The sequence below is a fragment of the Melozone crissalis genome, unplaced genomic scaffold (genome assembly GCF_028551555.1).
Source record: "Melozone crissalis strain CALT ecotype California unplaced genomic scaffold, PUWL_Pcris_2 ptg000045l_1, whole genome shotgun sequence".
In the NCBI taxonomy this organism is placed as follows: domain Eukaryota; kingdom Metazoa; phylum Chordata; class Aves; order Passeriformes; family Passerellidae; genus Melozone; species Melozone crissalis.
Window position 1 is genome coordinate 29,938,550 of NW_026535823.1, and position 23,568 is coordinate 29,962,117.

General features: G+C 40.4%; 1 protein-coding gene across 1 annotated transcript; it reads left to right on the forward strand.

Annotated features, from left to right (window-relative positions):
- The first annotated feature begins 380 nt into the window (after positions 1–380).
- HOOK1 (hook microtubule tethering protein 1) lies at positions 381–22,420 on the forward strand. The gene is made up of 22 exons (XM_054286009.1): positions 381–457; positions 4,626–4,711; positions 6,264–6,336; positions 6,647–6,697; positions 7,655–7,787; positions 8,430–8,497; positions 9,719–9,781; positions 10,373–10,456; positions 13,008–13,174; positions 13,778–13,918; positions 15,012–15,213; positions 16,084–16,194; positions 16,486–16,573; positions 16,652–16,703; positions 17,125–17,265; positions 17,835–17,922; positions 18,246–18,280; positions 18,828–18,910; positions 19,330–19,430; positions 19,766–19,867; positions 20,532–20,600; positions 20,782–22,420. Exons 1-22 carry the CDS (start codon positions 407–409, stop codon positions 20,938–20,940), a joined length of 2,148 nt encoding a protein of 715 aa, XP_054141984.1. The 5' UTR covers positions 381–406; the 3' UTR covers positions 20,941–22,420.
- Positions 22,421–23,568: the final 1,148 nt, after the last annotated feature.

The window sequence follows — 23,568 nt, forward strand, 5'->3', positions numbered from 1 at the left end:
CCCGGGCCGTGCGGGGAGAACGGGGGCCGCTCTCGGCCCAGGAGGTCACTCCGGGCGGGTGACACGATCGCGTTTGGCCCACGCGTCAGCCCGGGGCGGGTGACGCAGCCCGGGGCGGGTGACACGGTCCCGACTCGCCCCCTCACGGAGGCGGGGCGGCCGTGAGGGCAACCCCCGCCTCCAACGGGTCTCACCGTGATTGGCGCGAGCGCACCCCTTTTCCGCTTTTATTGGTCACAGGCGCTGTCACTCCCGGCCTCTGAGGGCAGGGGCGGGCGCTGAGTGGTCGGCGCTGGCGGCGGCCCCGCCCCCGCGGGGACGCGCGGGCGGAGCGGAGCCGCGGCCGGAGCCTCCGGAGCGGGGGCGGCCTGAGGGCGGGGGGGACGCGGCAGCCGCCGCCGCCGCCATGGAGGCGAAACCGGCGGACCCGCAGCTCTGCGACAGCCTCATCCTCTGGGTGAGTGGCGCGGGGGTTCTGCCGCCTCTGGGGACCCTCGAGGGCAGTGAGGAGGCGCCAGCGGCGGGGGCTTTTCCGTCCATCCTTCCCCCCGTCCCTCCGGCCACCCCTCCCTCGGTCCCCGCCCGCGGAGCGGGAGCTGCGCCTCGGTCGGGCACGGCCGCTTCGGCGGGGCTGCCTGGGACGCGCTGCTCACAGCCAGCAAATGTTCCCGCGGCACCCTTGAGTGTGGATGTGGCGGTCGGAATATCCCGTGGGCCCAAGTGCGGCTCTCCAGCGGTGGCTTCAGTGTGGAAACTGCTCGGCAATTAACACTATTAATAAATAAATGCAATTAATTTGCATTGACAGGCGTAGAAACCTCAGAGTATTTCATACCGGCTGGTTAAAGCGTTTATTAGTCAGGCACGCCACGCCTGGGTGTGTGATGTTACCTGTGCCACAGGCACCTGTTTGGTGCTGCGGAATTATTTAGGTCAGAAAAGACTTTTAAGGTCATCGAGTACAAACGTATTTATTAAATTCATCAATTCCTCTTGTTTCCTCTTTATCTTTCTCTCCAGGCTTCTTCTGTGACCTTGTCTGTAACTCTGGTTTTGCAGGTGCAGTAATTTCGGTGACAGGGAGCTCTGAAATAGAACTTCTGTGTGAAATCTTGGCAGGGAAGGTCACAGTTACCTGTGTGAAGGATTTCTCTAGAAGTAGCAGGAGTTTTGCCTCTGAAGTGTAAATCATGGGGAGAAGGGAGTGTTTTAGAGGCATTGTAGAAATCCAGGAATGAAACTGGTAAAAGTAACAGGAGCAGCAGCCTGAGTAGGTGTTCTTGATTTTTGCATGGCAGCACAGAAGTGTTAATGAGTTAAAGTCTGTAATAAGTCACTGATAAACAATTTCTTCTTTTCTTTTTCCTCCTTCCACTTTCCTTTTAGTGACACTATAACACTGTATTCTCCCAAGGTTTTTTTGCTGTCTAGAATTTTGGTGGCCTTATGTTGGATGTCTTTTGTTATTTAATCTTTCTCTTTTTTTGGGCTCTTTAACTTTGTATTTCCCCCTCAGTAGTCAGGTGAGAGGAACTCCATCGTGATTCAATGGCAAAAAAAAAAAATCACTGCATTTTTTTCCACAAAACTCCTGTCAGCAGTGCTGAATTCTTTTATTTTTCACAATTCCTGCTTTAAATGTTTCTATCCTAATTGTCATTTTTGGTGTGTTCACAGTGTATTAGCTGTAATCACATCATGAATCTTAATGGAACCTTAACTGGCCTTAAACTGAACAATTGTGTCAGTGTAAAGGAAGACCCAACCCTGCGTTCAGGTTTTCTATACAACACTCAGCAGTTGCATGGTTTTAGATTTAGCACCCTATTTCTCGGGCCTGGTTTGCAACTTAGAAACTGATTCTTAACACTTGGATGTGTTTGAAACATCCCTTCACAATTTGAACTTCAGTGTGAGTAATAGGGAGAAAAGTGATGTGAGGAGAGGGGGATGGAGTGCTCTGTGTTTGGAGAGAAAAGGGTTCTGTAACTCTCTGCTTCTCATGGCTTCCCAGTTTATTTACTCATTAATATAGCAAACAGATGCTTATGATTCTCTGTATTTTGCTGCCAGATCTGGCATTTTCCTATTTATTTCACCAAATGCAATATTAGAAAACATGCTGTGTCCAGAGAAGAAAGAGAATATTCAAATAAAAATGTTACCTGTTGTTTCTGCAGCCCGGGTGTCACTGAGTTTAAAGTTCTGAGGATTTTACAGGAAAAACAGAAAGCAGCTAAACTGAATTATAGGGGTAATGTTTATGAGTATCCATGAAAAATTGACTTGGGTAATGTCTGCTATGGTGGAACTCACAAGCTGCAGCAGAAACAATTTTCTAAGTTAGTTATTTTTCCTCTGTGTAGAGGAATAATTAATTGGGTGTTTTTCAGTGCTGTACTACCTGAGACTCCAAAGCAGGGACTGGATGTATGGCAACATCTTAAATTGGAAGCATTTTCCACTATAAATGCACTGCTTGGCCCTGGCACCACTGGTAATGTTCATTCTGTCCAGTGGCTGACTTATTCTATTAATATACTTGGTTTCAGCATAGGAATGTTTATTTTTATTTTAAAATCTCTTTGATTACTCTCTAACACCTCTGTCCCTTGCGTGTGTAGTCTGGGTGTGAAATGGAGTAACTCAACCCTTCATTGTCAGGGAAGCTGAGGGCACACCTTCCCAGGTGGATGGGCTGATTTCTGCTGGCACTCTTTACACTCATGTTTCATCTGCAAATGTTTGGTGGTAGAGCTACAAAATGAACTTTTCAGCTGTATATTGGGAGCATTACAGCTTTGTAATGAGAACTTTGAGAACTTTTGCTGTAGCAGCAGGTGGCAGAGTGCATTCGGGGTGGGATTCACAAAATGGTTTTCAGCATGAGTAGCAGCCTATCCTTGGAGCTGTATTTAGTAAAACTGAAACAAAAGGGAAGAAAGAGCACTGCTACAGTCCTGAAGTCTGTGGCTTCTTTTTCCAGCCTCCTCCCCACGCCTGCCACTTTTATTGGTTTTGCAAGAACAGTAAAAATCCATTTTGATGAAATGATTGGGCTGGCATGAGGTTTGGAGAACCCATAATTAATATTTCTACTCTCTTATTATTTCCAGGTCTTCGTGCAACTTTTAAATACATAGAGAAACCTAGACTGTCAGTTCTGCTTTTTGCTTAATTTTAATTAGCTGTTTCTATTCTGGGAGATCAGTGTTGCATGTCAGGGTGTTCTAAGGCCTCGTTTATCTGCCCTAACAGGCTCAGGTGAAAAGGTTGCACCTGTGTATCACAATTTCCTTGCTTTATGAGGGGCATATCCAGATGGCAGCAGCACAACATTGTGCCATGAAACTCTGGATTTGGGAAGCCCAGGCTGGAATGTAAACTTGCATGCCTGTGCTTGTGCTGAGGCTGCTGGAGCAGTAGAAGCCAGGGCTGTCAGGCAGAGCAGCTTTGGGCTGTGCTGTTCCACTTAATCTTTTATGTAACCTACGAGGGATTACTGACTTCTCACTTCCTGTAAAACAGGATTTAAACCCACTTTTTAAATTAAAAAAAATCCCCTTGCTCTGCCTATTTTTCTCTTGGCTTGATTGGGTTCTTCTTTAAGGAAGCAAACAAGGACTCAGAATTATGGTCACTCTTTATAAACACAGAGTGGACAAAAACTGCCTCAGATTCTCTCAGCTGAAAACTGCTTCTCCATCACTCTGCTCCCAGTAGCTCCATTACCCAAGCACAAGGTCATTCTTTACCAGGAGTTCTGAAGAAGCTTGTGTTGCACAGGATGTTTGGGAAAGGCCTCTTGCAGAGGGACAGGTAATTTAGGACATTGTAAATACACTAAATTTAAGAAGTCCATTTCTGCAGTGGGCAGGGTTTATAAGGATTTGTACTTGCTCCCATTCTATTCTGGCTTTTAGTAGTACCACTAATAAATTTTCTGTTTTGTTTATTGTGGTAAAGAAGGCTCTTATTTTCCTGAGTAACTGTGATGAGCTCACCTGTGTATGGAAATGGCTCTCTCATTTTGAGTAATTAGTTCTGAGTTAATTGTCTTTGGAAGAATAAAATATTACAATTCTAAATATGCAGCTAATTCTGTCAAAATGTTGTCTATAAGCTTGGGGATAATTTGAAAAACATCCCACAATGTTTAAAACAGAGAAACATTTTAACATTGAGGTAATCCCATCCTATTTCTGTTACTAAGTTCTTGTAGTAAAAGACTGGATTTTTTTTTTTTTTCTAATCAGCTTTCTGATAACCTTATTGTGATGCTGGTTTTTTGTTTAGGTAGTTATGTCCAGAACTAAGCACTACAACATAATTCAAAGGCTGGATAAATATGACTTCAGTCTCCCAAGTTATCATTCCATAATCTGCTTCACAAGAGAAGGCCTAGCATGAAAAAAGAGAGTGTGGGTGTTCCTACCAACTTTTTAAGCTACCAGTCATAACAGTCACAAGTTGAGAAAATTGGGTTGGTTTAAAATCTGTGTGGTTCAAAAAGGATTTCAAGTAGAAGGACATCTTGCTAAATGGTTGTTCCTGAAAGGGGAGAAGGAAGATGGCAGCTGATTTATTGTCTGCTGAACTAAACCTGTTTTATTCCCCTGTTTTAGCTGCAGACATTCAATACAGCTGCTCCCTGCAGGGATGTCCAGGACCTGACTAACGGGGTTGCCATGGCTCAGGTGCTTCACCAAATGTAAGTTGATTCTCCAGCTGGAAGAGGAGGGATTCAGTTGCCTGAGGTTTTTGTGTTTGACAGACATAGTTGCTTTTAAAGCAGGCAGAAATTCAGAGTGGACAGTTTATAACAGAAGATGGGTTATGCCTTTGTGTTGCTGTTTTGGGGATGATATCATAGCTGATTAATGACGTGGTGGGAAAGGTGGTGAGAAGATGTACAAATACTGCAGTATTAAATTCATACTTGGGGATAATTGGGCAAGGATGACATTATCTTCTTCACTTTTCCCATCAGCACTCTTTCCATGCTTCAGGCAATGTGTTCCTTTTTGGAATGAGAAACTAAAGATTCCAGAGGCATGGCTTTGTGTTCTTTTCTTCCTGAGGTTGCTCAGTTTATTTAGATTTAAGTTCTGGGTTTTAAATGACAACTTACTATTCATGTGGAGGACAAGAACTGTAAAACTTCAATTGCAATTAATAGTTAGGAATTATTTTACTTTTGATTAGTTGTTCTATTGGTGTGATGAAGATTGGCAGTCTGAGTGATGCACTAGTTTTGAAATTTGCATAGAGGGTTGTAGTGCAAGTCTTGTTTAGAAATAGTATCATGCTGCAAGTCATCACTGCAATTTTATGGCTATTGTTGGTCCAGGTAATTGAAGAGAAGTCTGCATTACCACCTCAGGTTCAAAGTATCATTTTGTAATTACTGAAAAATTACTTCAACACCATCACAATCCACCTCCCCCACCCCCAAAAAAAATGAGCTCAGAAACTCTCCTGTCTGTTTGTAAAGATTTTAAATGTACTTTTTAAAGACAGCTCACCCTTTTTCTGGACATGGCAAAAATTGATTTAGGGTTTGCTGAGAGTTGCTCCCCATGTATTTTGGATGTTAGGCAGCCACGTGCTTTGAGCAAACTTCTTATCACCAAGCTGGTTCTTGTGCAAGTGGGGATAATGATTGTTCTTTATTAGGTGCTTTGAGATCAGTGAATAAACAGTGCACTGTCAAAGTTAAATATTGTTAAATATGCTGAGTGTGTGTAACACCTCCCTCAGCAATTTATCCTTGGTTTATGCTGGCAAACTGAATCCCCTTCTGCCCAGGGGAACCAGAGACATACAAAATGTACAAAATGCCAGCAGTTTAAAGGGTTTTCTTAATACATGCCTATGACAAATTGGAGTAAACATTAGTTAGGCCAGCCTACAGGAATAGGTACCAAACATAATATCAGCACTAGTCAAAAAAAAGATGTTTCTTTACCTCATTATGGTTACTTTATCAGGTATAAAAATTCAGCATGACAAAAGCCTCCACATCCTTGTGCTCCATCCATAGCTGGCTCAGGCACACAGAGAAATCCTCTCAGCCCTGGAATGTGCCTTAATGCAGCCAGCAGCATGGAAATCTCCTGTGATATAAGTTTACCTTGCAATCTCCAGGAATTCTTGCCTTGTTAGACACTGGAGTTCAGCATCAAATGATTTAAATGCTGGGAATTTGCTGTCTTATTTATTTAAGTCTGTGCTCATTGATTAATAATTTCATTTTATTTCAGAGATGTTGCCTGGTTTGATGCATCTTGGCTCAGTCGCATCAAAGAAGATGTTGGTGACAACTGGAGAATAAAGGTATTTAAAACTGAAAGTAATGAAGTTTGTGGGGTTGGATGTTGTGCCTGTCCTGTGATCTGGCAGTCCAAAACCTAGAGAATTAATCTCAAGCTTTTCAAGGATATTTTAAATGAGCTTGAATTGTCTGTTGATAGTTTAAGAGCCTTCCAGCATTGCTGGATGGGGATTTTCTGCTGTGATATTTCTCTTCCTATGTCCTCTCATAGAGCTGCCTTGTAACCAATTTCATTAGAAATTGTTATTTGATTTAATGAGAAGTAACATTTTAAATAAAATTGTACCCTTGTCTTTCATGTACAACAACTAGTCCAGTAATTTGAAGAAGATACTGCAAGGAATTATGGACTACTACCATGAGGTATGGAAAAAACAATTTACTGTTGTTGTTCTCACCATTAAACACAATGATTATTGCTCCCCTTGACTTAGCCAAGTAGAAAAAAAGCTGTAATTCGTTCTGAGGACCTTTTAGGCAGCAGATGCATGATAATTATGTATTAAGGGGGAGGTCTGAGTGAATATGAAATTAATTTGGGCAGGTGTGTTTTAGATGAAGCTCTTGGAGTATGAACTGGGAGCCATGTCTCTGCCCGGGTGAATGCTGAAAGGACTGAGCTGCAGAATCCTGTTGACTTTTGTGTGTGTGTTCATGTTTGCTCTTGTCTAGAGAAGTTTTAATCCTGTTGTACACAACAGAACAGACTCAGCAACCCCAGTGTGGGTTTTATGATATTCAGTGGGAAGCTGGGAGCCAAGATAGGAATCCTCCTGTTCTGTGTCATGCAGGGATGAGTACAGTAGCCATAAAAGGCTGCTGTATTTTGAATTTTAAAAAAATTGCTGAATTTTGTATTGACGTGATTACAGTTATGTAATGGGTATGGTATAGAAAAACTTGCCAGATCTTGTTGTGGCTTCCTGGTCTTGCTGGGCTGAGCTGTGACACCAAGAGCCAGGCCCTGATGTGCTGTCAGTTCTGAGGATCTCTGGCAGGCCCAGAAGCAGAACTTGTTTAAAGTTATGAGAAGTTTTGTTGAAGGATTTGGAAGCAAATCCATCTGGAAGTGTTATTAATTCCTTTTTCTATTATGTTGGTAAAATAAATGAATTCTCTCATATGTGGGAACTGTCCAAATAACTTTAACTGTAGTCACTTTTTCTTGTAGAAGTGCTCAGTTAACTGAACCTGATAACCAACTTCTAGGGCATTTTCTCTGGCTGGCTCATTGAGCCCAGATTTCCTACATGATATCAGATTTTCATGTTGTACAAAAGTGGGAGTCTACTTTTTCTTATAATATTAATTTTTTTTCAGTTCCTGGGTCAGCAGATTGCAGAAGAGCTTATTCCAGACTTGACCCGGATATCTGAGAACTCAGATCCCACTGAACTGGGCAGGCTCCTGCAGCTGATTTTGGGTTGTGCAGTCAACTGTGAGAAGAAACAAGGTAGGCACTACCTTAACCTGCTCAGCAAACAGCAGACTGCCTCAGGTGATAGTTAAGGTGGAAAAGATGTAGAAACTTCTCTTTCTTATTTATCAAGATTGTTAATTTGCCGAATGCCTGTTCTGAAACTGGAGTTCACTTAAAAGCAGAAATTCCCTGGGAAATGTCTGTGAATAAAACTCAAAACTTTGTTCAGAGTAGGTTTAAAAATAGAGTCTGAAATGTGTATGGTCTATTCATATTGTTAAAATATGTACCAAGACCTATTCAAATGCAAATATAGCAAAATTAAATTAAGTCCTTAAATTAGAAACTGCTTCTCTGCCTGCAGAGGCTCAAGACTGAATTGGTTGTTTTCTCTCCCTTTACCAGAACTAATCCTCCATGCTTTGATGACATCTCTCCTTAGGCAGAGTGTAGATTTGTCCAGTTAAGAGTTTATAATGTTTTGTGCTTATCTGCCATATTACTGGATAATAATGCTGGTGGTTAATGGTACTCCTCTATACAGAGACCACTACTTGTTTTGTGGGAGCTTGATGGATAATAATTTTTTCTGGATCTTTCAGCAAACAGTTTATCATTTTACTCAAACCATTGAGATGACCATTGTCATGAGTCACTACAAATCCTTTTTCACAGAGCACATACAGAATATCATGACCCTTGAAGAATCTGTTCAGCACGTTGTCATGACAGCCATTCAAGAGGTAGGTAACAGTTCATAGCCTGATGCTGTCAGTTGAGAAGTCCAAATATCTTTTTGTTGACCTCTGTGAATTTTTTCATCCAAGCAAAGGTCAGGGAGGAGTATAAGAACTTTCCTAAGTTATTTGAGAGGTTTGGGGCCAAGACACCTTAAACCCCAGCCAAAAGGTTTTGGTTTTAGACTCATGGTGCCCAAACATACAACAAATGCTTAAGATTTTTTTGTTCCACACAAGAAATGTATAGAGTTGCCAGCCACTGATTATACTGGAGTTAGACTCTGAAATTCTGTCCCAGTACTGTAGTCTTGGTCCCAGAGTTAAGCTGATTGTGCTTGTGAGGTTGCATTGTTCTGACAGACCATTCCAGCGTCTGACTTAGAAGCTTGCAGCTGCATCTCTGCTATTTCTGTCACAGTGTGCTCCTCCTCCTGTCTTAATTTGTTCTTGCTTGGATCATCTTAGTGATCCAGCTCACAGCTTAGCTCTGCAGTCACTGGCTTTTGAGAGCTTCAGGAGTGTGAAGCAGAGTGTGGAGAGAGGCAAAAACTAAACACTGATTGTGAAGAGAAGGTGGTGTGTAATTGCACCCTCATCAAGGTAACAGTGGAGTTGGTAATAAGCTTTATAAATTAGATTTAAATTGTCTGTATAGTCTTTAAAGCTGTACTTGTCCTGTTGGTAGAAATAAATCCATAAAGCTTGTGTTTGTTGTCTTCTGACTAAGTAAACTTTCTAGAAGAAGGTCTGGAAATAATTCAGTCATTTCTGAGAGGATTAAAACCCTTTAATTGTTGGTAAATACACACTGTACATCTTCGTATCTGAGAAGTAATGCTCTCTGTGTTTGTTTAGTGGCAATTAATGGGACACAAAGAAATGTGAAAACTGTTAAATCAGTGGAGTGAAATCCTGTCTTTTGGTTCACTCCAGTTTGACTGATTAGGGGGTGGCAATACCTTCAACACGTCACACATTCATCCAATACAATGTTACTGCAAACTTGATTAATTTTGAGAGGAGGGAGGTGAAAAAATCATCTTACTGGAGATCTGTTTAAATCTTTTACCAGCCATGAGATGAGGAGGAGCATTATTAATCTGTTTTGGTACATTGAAGGGATGCAATAACACAATGGAAAATACAGTTGGTACTCAGTAGACAGTGAACTCACAGATCTATAATCTCTAATTTAACCTTTTTTCCTGTGGCCTCTCTCTGTAGCTCATGAGCAAGGAGGTAACAAGTGCTTCCCCATGTGATGCATCAAGTGAAGTGGAACAGCAGGTAATTGCCTGATCTGTGTTGCTATTGTAGATCAAGCCTGAACTGTAAGTTGGTATCTGACCATCCCTTAAATGAAGAAATGCTGGTTTTCAGTGCTAATTAACTAAAAATTTAAGTGTTATTCTATAGCTTCTTTAAAAAACCCACAGTGACTGCATGGGGTGAAACTGGTCAGTGCAAACCTACATTGCAGGGAAGGGTAGGGGTGCACCAAGGCTCAGCCTTCTTAGGCTGAGTGCTTCAGGTTACTCTTAAGGGGTTGTGAAAATTCCTGATAACATGAACACTACAGGATGTTGCACATAAAATGAACTTTTCTTTTAAGGCATATGAAAATGGTGACAGCACATTCCTGTGTTGTGCCTTTAGCCTAAGTTGTTGTGTTTCAGTAATTTAATTTCTAAGTGTGATAATCAGGCAGGTGAAATGAGCAGGGATTCTGATCTAGCAGAGTATTTATAGGTTTGTGTGTCAATGTGTGCACCCAACAACCAACTTAAACAATGGGTATAAGCAATTGAGGCATTTTAGAAGCTGTAACTGAGTATTTTGAATATGGGCCATAGTGATTGACTGCCTTATTTTTGAAAGCTTAAAAAAGCCTTGGAAGACCTTGAGGAAGCACGAGCAGAAAAAGAGGAGTTGGCACAAAGATGTCAAGAGCTGGATTTGCAGGTAAGAAACAGTCAGTTGTTTGTTTCTTGAATATGTAGTGGTGCTGCTATTAAGATGCAGAAATTTTTAAGGGCAAAGTGCATTTTGCGTTTAAATTTTGGTGAGAATTTGTACCTGCTTGTGGTAGAAAAGCAATTATTCTCTGCTCCAAAATGCAATTACTGGAAAGAGTTTTCTGATGGAAGTGTAAGCTGAGGCCCTGTGCCAGCTTATCTCAAAGGTTCTTTGTCTCAGGTTAATGTTTACCATTAGTAGCAGGTAGTGTTAAAACCACCTTATCATGGTTTTAAAAATTGCCCTTTTCATTCTTGGTTCTCTAGTCTTTTGTACTGAGTCCAAAAAATCCACTTCATGTCATAAACAGTAATTAGATTTAATCATAGGAAAATCATGCTGTTTCAATAGGAGTTGATGAAGGACAAAAATTCATAATTTATCTAAAACTTGCTAACTTTTTCTCATACACAATTGCAACATGGAGGAGATTTCAGGATAAAAATAATGAAAACTAATAGATCCTTGCTGACATTTTCAAACCAAGCTAATAATAGACCTATTTTTGTTTTTAATGGATATAGCAGTTAATCAAGTCACTCTTGAGAGAAAGGAATGAGGACTTCATGACAATAAAGAGAAATTTGCATTTCAATCAACACTTTAAAGAAAAAAATCACTTATTAGCCCCTCTCTTATGGCACTATAATCTGAGAATAGAAAGAGTTTTATCTGGGAAGGCAATTCATGTCAGATTTGGCTCTGCACAAAGAGAACATTGGGGTGGCATCTTCTTGGAGGAGCCAGAGGGCTGCACTGGCTGTGAGAGCCTCTGGAAATGAGCACCCACAAAAGCAAAGGCCACTTTTACATTTCTTGCTGACAATGACAACTGTAAAAACAAAATACTTGTGTCTAAAGCAGCTCAGAGCTACTTGCCATGCCCAGGAAGCCACTGCTGTAACTGAGTTGATATTTAATTTTCTTTTTTTCTTGAGGCAGTAGTAAAGTAAAGGGATGTAAAAATGCTTGTGAGAAGAATCTGCAGGAGAAATCCCAGGTGCTCTCCTGTTCTCTCTGGCTTTTCATCCAGAATTCTCAATTAATTAATCATAGGTGATGCAGAGCCAGTTGCTCATAACATGGCGTGGGGCAGGTGAGAGGTGTTCAAGGGAAAGGTACTGAATATAAACAGATGAGTTGATGACAGCACAGCTCTGTAATACTGTGATGTGTCTTTAAACCCTCTCTTCATAATTTCTGTCGACTGTGACACCACTTTGCTGCATTGAAATAATTTGAAAAGAAGAGAAGGCTACCAGAAAGCAACTGAGAAAAGATGTAAAACTTGCTCTGAGTTGTGTATCAGAGTATGATCTTTACGTTTTTTTTAAGTCTGAGATGAGTGATGTTTCAGGATTATTGTGAAAATCTGAATGTTGTGCATGCTTAAGGAGTGGCTGACCCTTGAACAGGAGGCTCAGATGTGCTCCCTACTCACAGGTGTTTGTGTGTATTTAAATAGTAAATGACATCTGGTGCATAAAAAGGAGTGAACCTAGAAAGCCAGCACCTCATGAAGTGGCAGATTAACCACTGATTGACTTTTACATCTGTTTGCCTGATAGATTTTTAAATTATGATCACAAACAAATTGTTTCTTAATATTGCATACTGTAGATTATATCTGTTTAATGTCATCATGTTATGTTTTATTTTATTTCTTTGAAGCCGTAATATTGACTTGACACTTCTCATTTAAACTAATTCTTAATAAATTCACTTGTAAGGTCTCAGTCTTCCTTGATATTTTCCAAGAGTATAAGAAAGGTAGGTTTACTTTATAATTCAGGAAAACATAACCCAAAAAGCACATTGTCCCTGTTTCAATGCAGTCGACTAACACATGCTGCGTGCTCCTATGTTCGACAGGACGTTAAAATTAACACAGCAGCTTTCACTAGACAAACTTGAAAGGTTCTATCCTCTTAATCCTTGTGGCTGTGAGGCTGGCTGCTGTGAGTGCAGTGCTGTAGCCCCTGTGCTTAGCTGTGACATGGGGTAGCCATGTGTGCTGCCAGGGTTGCATGCTCCCCCAGGCTGGCCAGGCTGTCCGTGCGTGTGCGCTTGGCCCACCCCGCTTCCCGCAGCCATCCCCGCTCAGCACGGCAGCCTGGGCTGCTGGCCATGCCCTGCTGCTTCTGGTTGTCAACTACAGGCAAGATGGACACTTGTTGCAGCAGCACTCGGAGTTTTTTGTACGGCGTCCGTGGTGTTTTTAATGGAAGTAGCAGTTTCTCTCCATATCACTTTGTCCGCCTTTTTACCGTGGTTTCAGTTACAGAAATTCGTCTTTTTATTTAGAGGGACTTTTCCTTTAGTGCTTCATAACTGTCATACACTAAAGCATCTGTATGCTCCAGTGTGCTCTGTAAACTACATTCTAAAACTTCTAAATGCTCAGCCTTTTTCATTAACTAATTTGGTGATGTATTGCTGTCTTGCTTCACTTCTTTGGACAGGTCTTATACTATTCATGCTGTTTTATCTGTGCTAGGTGGCTGCCCTCCAGGATGAGAAAAACAGCTTGATGTCAGAAAATGAGATTATGAATGACAGACTAGAGCAATTAGACGACTCTCTTGATGATCCAAATACCATGGTTGCAAAAAAGTATTTTAGTGCACAGTTGCAGCTGGAACAATTGCAAGAAGAAAACTTCAGGTATGAAATTATTTCCCCCCAAAATCTCTCACTTGTCTAATGCACTCTGCAAATTTCTGGTACTCTTAGAGGCTTTTCCATCTCATATTCTTTTGCATTAAAAGCTGTCTAGTGCTGTCTAAGCATATTTTAAAGGCAATCCTTACATTTGAAAAGAAAAAGAATCTGTTACTTCTTGTATAAAGTATTGATTTGTAATTGGAATAGCCCTCTAATACTTCCAAAAAGGGAAGAACGTGATGGAAGGCAAAAAAATGAGTGCTGATTTGTGTGACAACAGATCAAAAGCTAAACCCCCCAACACCACCATGTGTCTCTACTGAACTGATTTCTTTCTTTCTTTAGTCTCTCTCCGTGATCCATATTGGGAAACAAAATCTCTTTTCATGTGATTCCTTGATACTGATGTGATAAATTTGTAGTGTGCAATGCATTTTGATTTAACAGGTAGACAACAAAATGTTACATGTCTACTGTAAAATTTTCCCAGCTACTTAAATCAGTATTTTCCTTCTATCTTGTTTCTTTTTAGTAATTCTAGTACTAAAGAAACTGTGGAATAGTGATGAGTTCCTAACAAAAGTACTGGTTTTGATCTGGTAGGCTTGAAGCTGCAAAAGATGATTATCGTGTCCATTGTGAAGATCTAGAAAAGCAATTGATTGAGCTGCAACATAGAAACAATGAACTGACCTCTCTGGCAGAAGAATCAAGAGCTTTGAAAGATGAAAATGACATTCTTAGGTATGTAGCAGAGAGAGCTCCACACGCACATTAGGATTTAATGGCTAAGCCCAAGGATTTGTATTTAACAAGGTTTTTTTGAGGTGTTTTTTCTGCAGTTGTTACCTGAACGGGCTCTTTGGCTAAGCAGAGGTGAAGTACAGGCTTTCAAGGAAAAGCTCCATTGTTTGACAAGGATGACACATGGAATTTGAAGCAGAATTAATAACTACAGAACTTAAGCTTCTTTGTATGAGACCGAAAGTGGAAGTTCCCATGTACAAAAGCATATGTACAGCTAGAATTTTAACCTAAGTTCTGGTGTCAGCATTCTAGGCCAGATTTAGGTTAGTAAGATCATTAACAAAATGAAGATGAAACACACAGTAACTTCCTTGAGAATTTAATGTAACATTAAATTCTCATGGAAGTTAAAATGTATGAAATACCAGACCACCCAAGAAATATCCAAAATAAATTGCATTGTGAAAGCAGATCTGCTATTCATAAAATAATATGAATAAAACGGAATGGAAAGAAAAGTGGTTTCAGGTGTTTAACTTAGTGGTTCTTAAATAACATCTGAAACAAATCCTAGCTGTGGATTTTTTCCATTACTTTCTTGTACCAGCTTCTGGCGAGATATGAATGCAGATAATAAACACAAATGTTAAAATTAATTTTAAAAGTATGGTCCCAGTGTTTTCTTACCATGTAGATTTTTTTAATGATCAGCTGACAGTTCTTGGGTGTATCTGCCAGTGATCATTTTCTCAGAGCAGTTATGTTCTAATTCTGAATAATCCCTCAGTGAGATCATACCAGGTACGAGTATTTTGAGGTGACTGTGTAGCACAGGATGTCGTGGTGCCACAGAATTCCTCAGGGATATTTGACCCACTAACCCTTGGTATTATTTCTGTGACTGTCAGTCTCACTTGAAGGCTGGCTGATTTCAGTTTTTACAAGCAAGTTTGTGTCAATTATACATTTAAAAATAGAGCGGTGAAACGTAACTGCTGCTAATCATGTCACATCTCTCTTTGAAAACAGTGTGTGTCAGCAGCGTTGGAGTTTTCTAACATTTCCTTGTGGTTGCTGTTGATATCTCCAGGGCTACTGCAGACAAGGCAAGCAAGCTGGAGTCGACAGTGGAGGTGTATCGGAAGAAGCTGCAGGACCTGAACGATTTCCGCAGGCAGGTCAAGTCCCTGCAGGAGACCAACATGATGTACATGCACAACACTGTCAGCCTGGAGGATGAGCTCAGGAAAGCCAACGCAGCACGGGCCCAGCTGGAAACCTACAAGAAACAGGTAGTGCTGCACTTGTGTTTGAAAGGTTCCTGTTTCCCCAGGTGGCTGGGAACACTCTAACAACCCTGCATTGTCCTTCTGGAATTTCGGAGTTGTGAAAACTCCTTCATACCCTGCGGTTCCCTTGTGGGCTTTTCCCTGTTTGTTAAACTTGCAAGCCTAAGTGTGGCTGTGCTCTCGACTGATGTGAGAGTCCATAGTCTGCAGGCTTTTCTTCTTTACTCTGACTGAGGTAATTTGTGTGCCTGGGAGAGGTTGTTCAGCTGTTACTGAGATAATTTGTGTGGAATCATAGAATGGTTTGGCTTGGAAGGGGACCTTGAAGATGATCTCATTCCACTGTCATGGGCAGAGACACCTTCCACTGTCCCAGATTGCTCCAAGCCCCATCCAACCTGAGCTTGAACATTTCCAGGGATGGGACACCCACAACTTCCCTTTGAAATCTGTGGCAAGGTCCCACCACCCTCACAGTAAAGAATTTTTTCTTAATACCTGATCTAAACCTGTTCTCTTTCAATTTGATCCCATTCCCCATGTCCCGTCACTACATTCTTATATTCTCATATTCTTACCATTCTTCATAAAAATTATAAGTTTTATTTTAGTTTCAGTAGGAATTAAGAAAGAGTTAAATAAAAACAAAACAAGAACAAAAAAAAGACCACAGAAAAAAACTCAAAACCAACCAACCAATAATCAATATAACCCCCTCAAAACACAGAGGTCCCCATCCCATCTCTGCCTCCTTAAGATTGAGAAACCAACTGTTTTATTTTGGCTGAATTGGGCAGGAAGGATTGTCTTAATGTAGCTTTTTAAGGTAGCATCTTGCAACATTCCTGTGCTAAATAAAGTTTTTATGAAAAGGTCCAGGAGCTTCATAACAAACTGTCTGAAGAATCCAAAAGAGCTGACAAGCTGGCGTTTGAAATGAAGCGACTTGAAGAAAAATATGAAGCTTTAATAAAAGAAAAAGAGGTAAGTCCCTTTAAGAGTTTATTTGAGCACCTAAATCTCTCTCAGATCCTCTGCATGAGGAGAACCTTCCTGGAAGTAGTGCCACTATAAAAATGAAGTTTAGTGCCCTGTGTGTGTGCATTCACATATAAAACAAAATATAGAATCTTCGTATTATGAAGGTTGGGAAAGATCTCCAAGATCGTCTAGACCAGCCTAAATTTGCATGTGTCATTATTACTTCTGATGAATGTTATTTGGTGTTAAAAGTGGTGCACCTGACCTAATTCCATCTCAAATGTGTCTTGTTAGAGACTGATAGTGCAGTGTGATGCATTAAGAGAGACAAATGAGGAGCTGCGGTGTGCACAGATGCAGCAGGATCACCTGAGTCAAACAGGTACTGCTTTATCTTCTCTTTTATTTGGGTTTGAGATTTCTTTAAGTGTGCTGCATTAAACCCCTCATGTGATTTCAGGTGAAAAAAGCCATGAGAATCTTGCTGCTGAAATTCTGCCAGTGGAATATAGGTGAGATCCAAAAGCTGAGGTTGTTTGGGATGTTTGTAGGTAGGGCATGAAAATGTCTCTCTGAAAGTTCAGTATTTACATCAATGTGATTCTTTATCGCACTCCTTGCTTTGCCACCATACAGGTGTTAATAATTATTTTCCCACACTAAAATTACTTTGCTTTTTTTCTTAAAAGTGTATCAGATTGGTGTGTATAAATCTGGGTTTGGAGTGACAATTTAAAAGTCTGCTCATATATCTTAAAGTTTTCAAGCATTTTAACTTGCCATTTTATAACAAATTGCATTGTTACCCAATTGCATCATTAAGTACAACTTGCTTGGCTCACTTTAATATTGGGGGAGTGAACAGGACTACTTCTTCCTCCTCTTAGTCACCTTCTTAATTAACAGTGACTTTTTTTGTTGTTTTTGCTTTAGGGAAATGTTTATTCGGCTGCAGCATGAAAATAAGATGCTCCTGCTGAAACAGGAGGGATCAGAAAATGAACGAATTGCTGAGCTCCAGGAAGAGCTGGAGCAGAAGCACCGGACAGTGAACGAGCTGGAAACTGAGAAAAGGTGGTGGGGGAAACTGTACCTTAAAATACAGCAAAAATGATCTCTGGAGTTTTTAGGGTGACTTGTACATTACATCTGTAGTGTAGGAACATTTTCTTTCACAATAAATGAAGGATTGTGAAGCAAGGAAGAAGCAAAGTGGTTTAAATGTGGTAGATCTGTGGGTACCGTACCCTGAAGGAAGTGCTGCTTACAGGACACTCTCCTTCAATCTGAATTATTCTTGGTTGACCAAGAATGGATGTGAACTCTATTTCTAGAACTTCAGACTGTTAGACTGTGGATTTTCTATCAATGAATGATAAAAAATTTTACTAGAAAAGGAAAATTTTTGATAGTTACGTTTTCTCAAAGCTTAACATGACAATAGGAATTTCATTATAAAATATTCAGTAGAACTCCATGTGTTTGTTTCTGCAGAAGTTCCAGTCACACTAAAAGCATTTGAAATCAGTTTATTTGTGGCTTAAGTCATGCTGGGTAGACCCTATGAAAAACTAATGAAACAGAAAAATCTGCCTGTAAACTATTTATTTAGATGGACAGTAACTGAGTTTTGTTCCTAAAAGGCTCAATGAAGAGCGTATTGGAGGATTACAGCAGCAGATTGAAGATCTGCAAAAGACTTTACAGGAGCAGGGATCCAAGACTGAAGGAGTAAGTGAAACATTTTGCCACTTTTGTTTCAAGTCCTCCAGTTTGGCATCAAGTCCTTTGTTTAGCATCTTATTTTTCAGTGTGTCTGAGGAATACCTCCATATCAACTGCAGTTCACTTGAAAAGCTCCTTGTGATTCCTTCTATGGAACTGTAACCCTTCTACTTTACTTTCAAAGTCCCTGGTTTTATCATTCAATAGATTTATTTGCTTTGGCTTATTTAGTTGTGCTAAGTATTCTTGGCTGATTTGTAAGAGCCCTTGAATGTTGCATGGTATGAAATACTGAAATACAACTGAATTTTAACTCTCTCCTTTCACAGTCTAGCAACCTGAAGCAGAAATTGGCAGCACACATGTAAGTAAGGCACATGCATCCACAATAGCTTGTTTATGCTAAATAGAGCACAGGAAATGGTTAAATCTTGGTAGGGATGTCTTGCTTTTCTAAGCCACTGATTTGAGGATTATGCATAGAGTTAAATATTGGTGTAAATATAGTTTTGTTTACTCTGCCCACAATGATCTTGTAGTACCACTTCACTGTCTCTTCATCACCACCAGCATTTTAACTGTTCTGATTCTACAACTGACTGCTAAAACCATCACTCAAAGTGTATTCTACTCCTCTGAAATATTTCCAGTCCTGTCAGCAGATGTAGTTCTTCCTAAGATGATGCTGGAGGGACTTAATTGTTAATTTTCCTAGTTTTAACTAAAGTAAGATCAACTCAGAAGTCAAAACTTTTATGATATTAATATTTCGATTCAAACCTTCTATATATGAAGAATTGCTGGAGCTTAAAATACTTATTTAAATACTTCTGTTGTGAAGTTTAAGCTTCCAGCTGTTAAACCTGGAATTATTTGTCAGCTTATTCCTTAGCCCAACTTTTCATTCACAGGGAAAAGTTGAATGAGGTTCATGATGAGTTACAGAAGAAGGAGGCTGATCTTGCAGAGCTCCAGCCTGATGACAGCCAGAACCGTGAGTTGTTTTGTGGTTTGGGGATTTTTTGGTATTTTTTAAATAAGACTGTTTAAGTTTCTTCTGAAATGATTCCCATAGCCACTGGATCATGGGATAGTTGTCTGGATGAGGCTTTCTGCTGCAGCTTAGCTTTAAATCTGAACTGAGGGGTCTGGAGGGGTTCTGTGTGTGGTGGTGGGCAGGGAGAGGATCCTGGGGGGGATGAGGTTTGTTGAACAGTGCTCTGCAAAATGGGATTTCAGGGTCAGGTGGGACAGCTGAAACAAAAATAAGAACTTAAACCTTCTAAACTTGAACTTCTAGCTTCTACATTGCTCTCTGTTTGAGGGATGGTGAAATCAAAAGAACACAGAAGCCTTGAAAGTACCATGTCTGTTTTTATTTTGTCTGTCTATGTTGATAATTTCTGTAAACAGCCCAGAAGATTGGAGAGCTGGAAGCAGCTTTACGAAAAAAAGATGAGGATATGAAAGCAATGGAAGAAAGATATAAAATGTACCTTGAAAAAGCAAGGAATGTGAGTAGCATGTTTCTGAGCATATGCATTCCTCCCTCATAAATTGTTAAACAGATTGAGTGTGTGTGTCCCCACTTCCCAATTAAAAGCAGTCGCTTCAAATTGCATTTTTAGTCAGATGTTCAACTGCAGTCAGTTAAATCTGAGAGAATAAATAGTGTTTAGGCTGAGCATGAGGTGCAGTAAGGATTCCTTTGTACCCTTTGGTCTCTATTGTACAGAGTAACAGCCTGACCAGAGCCCAGCCTGTTCTCACACTCCTCCTTTGAGCAGGTGAGATGCAGAGCTGTTGAGAATCAAACTGACTTGCAATGCTCTTGTTTTGCCTTGTCCAGGTGATAAAAACCTTAGACCCCAAGCTCAATCCAGCATCAGCAGAAATTATGTTGCTCAGAAAACAGATACTGGAAAAAGACAAAAGAATCGAAGCACTAGAGGTAAAAATCTTACATATTAAAATAACTTCTAATATAATCTGTTTCTGATATTAGTCATTCAAGGTGTTGCCTAGTAATTCAGTAAAATCTGTCTGGCTGAAATTCTGAAAGGATTGTTGACAGTAGTCCAAACATAAGAAAAAAATGGGGAAATGCATTGAGTTTCACAGCAATATTGACAGGACTATTTGGAATAGTTGCCTGAGCAAATAGGAACTCCTCAGCATGATTCAGGAGGCTGATAGGTCTGACTGTAAATGCTGTGGCCTCACATTTCTTTTATGTATGAGTACAAGGGAAGTATATTATATAATAGCAATTAGCCTGTCACTGGAGGTACATTCTTTTCAGGTGAAAAATTACTAAATTATTTAGGGATTTTCTGATACACAGCAGACCTCTTGTGCATATCCCCACACAAGCCCTCAGAGTACATTTCCAAATTTTGTGTTTCTAACTGCTACTTGTGTATTTCTACCTCTTCTTAAAACAGGCTCCTATTTATCTCTCAGTTGTTTATGGAAGTGTCTTTGTTTATACTTCTAGGCTTTGTAGTTATTTGGTGTATTGAAGCATTTCTGCTGCCTGTGTTTATTTCACTCAGTGAACTGCAGCAAGTTTATGCAGATAAAATTCGTGGCTTAACTGAGATTTGTCCTTGCAGAATGAATACAAAATAGCCAAGCTACGTGACTATGAGGAAAAGCTGATTGTAACTGCATGGTACAACAAGGTGGGTCAAAAATCCACTTTTTGAAACATCTTTTGCTACACGTGCCAGTTAAATCTTAATTAACCTAAGAAATACAGTGGAAAAAAAAAATTTGTGTCAGTACTAAGAAAGCATGAGGAGGATGGGTAATTTTTTTCCCTCTGTTTTTGCTGTTGTTGAAGTTGCTGTTTGCCTCTTGCAGAGCCTGAGTCTGCAGAAGCTGGGCATGGAGGCCAGGCTGGTGGGCAGCAGTGGCAGCTGCGGGGCCGGGCCCGGCCGCTCCTTCCTGGCGCAGCAGCGTCACGTCACCAACACCAGGAGGAACCTCACTGTTAAAGTACCAGGTGCAACATCTGATTAAACACCAGGACATGAAGAAGACTCACATGCTAAAGTGTCCTTAAATGTTTTATACCTTTCCACTTTACCTACTTGATGAGAGAGGAGGTTAGAATGCTGGGCAGCTGCAAATGACAACATCAGAGCCTGTCAGGAAGGGATTAAGGTGATCAGCCAGAGGGTAGCATGTAGTTTTCCAAGTAGATTTAATAACTGCAGCATGTACAAGACAACTTAAGAGATTTCTATTTGCCTTCAGATTATATTGTAAATACGAAATTTGGCACTATATATTTAAAACTTTATTTAAGTGGGTTTGGGCTAGAAAGTTGACTTTTATAATGGAAGATGTTATGCAAAGGTGTACTTCAGGAAACTGGCAATATTGGACATTTTTGCTGGGCTCTTCTGAAAACAGATCTAAAAGATTGGTAACCTCTTTTTAAAAAAGAGGTTTTTAGAGTAGAAAGCACAATTTTAAAAGCAAGAAAGTACTTGCATTTATAGAAGAAAATAAAGGTGTAGTACCAGCTGTTATGTAACAGAAGACAGGATTTGTTTTATGAGAAACAGAATTTCTCAGTTTATTTAAAAAAAAAGCAAAGCTTAAGTTGGTGCATATATGCACTGAGGAAAATCTGTCTTTAAAATGAATTCACTTAAGCCAGAAAAGCTTGTCTTTTCCTGGGTAAGAAAAAAGCTATTATACTAACTCAAAAGTCTGGGCTATATTTTAAATGTCTGGCATATTGGTATACTGCATTTATCTGCAGAAAGGGGATTAGGTGGGAAGGAGCCCCATTTATTTCAACCTATTTACACAAGCCTGTGCATGGAAATTGCATTTCCTCTTTTTTAAAGGTAGTTTCACTTGGCTATTCTGAACTAACTGTGCTAGGCAGAGGAGTGAGAGATGGCTGTGGCAGTTACTGGCAGCAGAGGTTGGTTGTTGGCAGGGAGCAAAGTGCATAAGCTGTAATAGTTTGATTGAAGATTAAATGGGGGTTGTTACCTGACATCTGTGTGCAGGAAGTTGCTGTCTTCCCCAAAACTTGTGACTTTATTTCCCAAATGTCTAACTCTTGTTTTGAATTGTAATTTTAGGAAAGCTGTTAATGTCTGTTCTTTGCAAATGGTCTAGAAAAAGTTCATTATACCAATAGTTTAATAAAATAAAATTGCAGCAGCCCTTAAAATGAAATGAATACACTTAATTTAAGTATTTGAGAGTGCTGTACCAGACCACCATCTAATATAAAATTCAGCTGCCTGTGAGAATGAAAACACACCTGTCTTACCATTAAGGCCATCTTTGATTTGAGAGCAGGGTTCAGCTATACAGAATTTAAAGTTTTGAATTGGGACCTTTGGATAGTGTGTCATTTTGCCTGCCCCTCACTATAGCTTGTCCTTTAATTTGTTCCTTCCCCAACGTCTTCAATCTTTAATTGGGCATTGCATATCATGCCAGAGAAAAGGCAAGCAAGCATTCATTTTTGATACAGCTTACTTAGAGTTGCTTCTTAGTTGTGGTAGTTGTTTTACAGTGCTGTATGTATGCATAGACATTCAACAGATTTCCTCCTTCACAAGGCATTGTTTAAAAGCCAGGCTCGTGCTCAGTGTGGCATGAGCCAGACATGTGGCTGTTGGAGAGTGTCTGTGGTGGTGTTTTTCAGGACTCTGTGCTTCTTAGGACTACCTCGTGGGTTTTGAGGTCTTTTATTGCTGCAGTGGTGTTAGTGGAGTTGGTGTTGTTAAGGTACAGTTGCATATTTAATTTGCCAGTGCTGTGAGTGGGAGGGAGGTGGTGGTGAGCAGTGGAGCAGCAGATTAAGGCTTAGCAAGATGCTTCCATTCCTGAAGTTTGGTATTTGGTGTGTTCTAGTGAAACGTGGAGCTGTTGCTGACGGTGTTGAGTGGGTCTCTTAACCCTCGTTCTTTGCAGCATGGAAACTTTCATGGATGTCCTTCAAATACTCATGTAGTTGGTAGGCTTGATTTGTTGTACTTCTCCCAGTAGTGGAGCTGTGTCAGTAGTCTGTCAGGTGCTGAATAGTGACAAACTTGGAGCAAATGTCTTTGACTTACACTTCTCAAAACTGCAGACCCTGGGACCAAAAATAACTAAGAACCTCCCTATCATTTAATTGGAAGCTTGTCTTCTGACTAGTGGTGGAAGAATTTAAGTCCTGATCTACAGGCAGGGATCAGCCTTTTTCAGGGCACAGCTGTCCCCAGTAATCATGTTGGGGTTGCCAAAATGAATCTGGTTTTCAGGTATTGGATGAAATGTTGCTTATTCAGGGCTTTTCCAAACTGTTAAGAGTGAAGCCTCTGAATATCACTCAAGGGTTTCTTTGGGACTGAGAACCTGTTTAAAACAGCTTTTATACAACTAGTTAAACCTGGGTTCTGTCCTGTGAACGAGGAACTGATGTGTGGAAATAAATACTGGAGTATAAGCCATGGTGTTGTATTGACTTCAGCTCATCTGCTTCTGCAGGAAGGACCATTAGGTCAGCATCATTTTAATGTTTGCTTCACCCATGTCAAAGCAAAAAGCTGCTAAAAACACTGCTGTGTTACAGCTGAGCTGTGTCCAGCATGCAGCAGCAGAGCCCTGGTATGCACCACGGCTGAGGCAGGA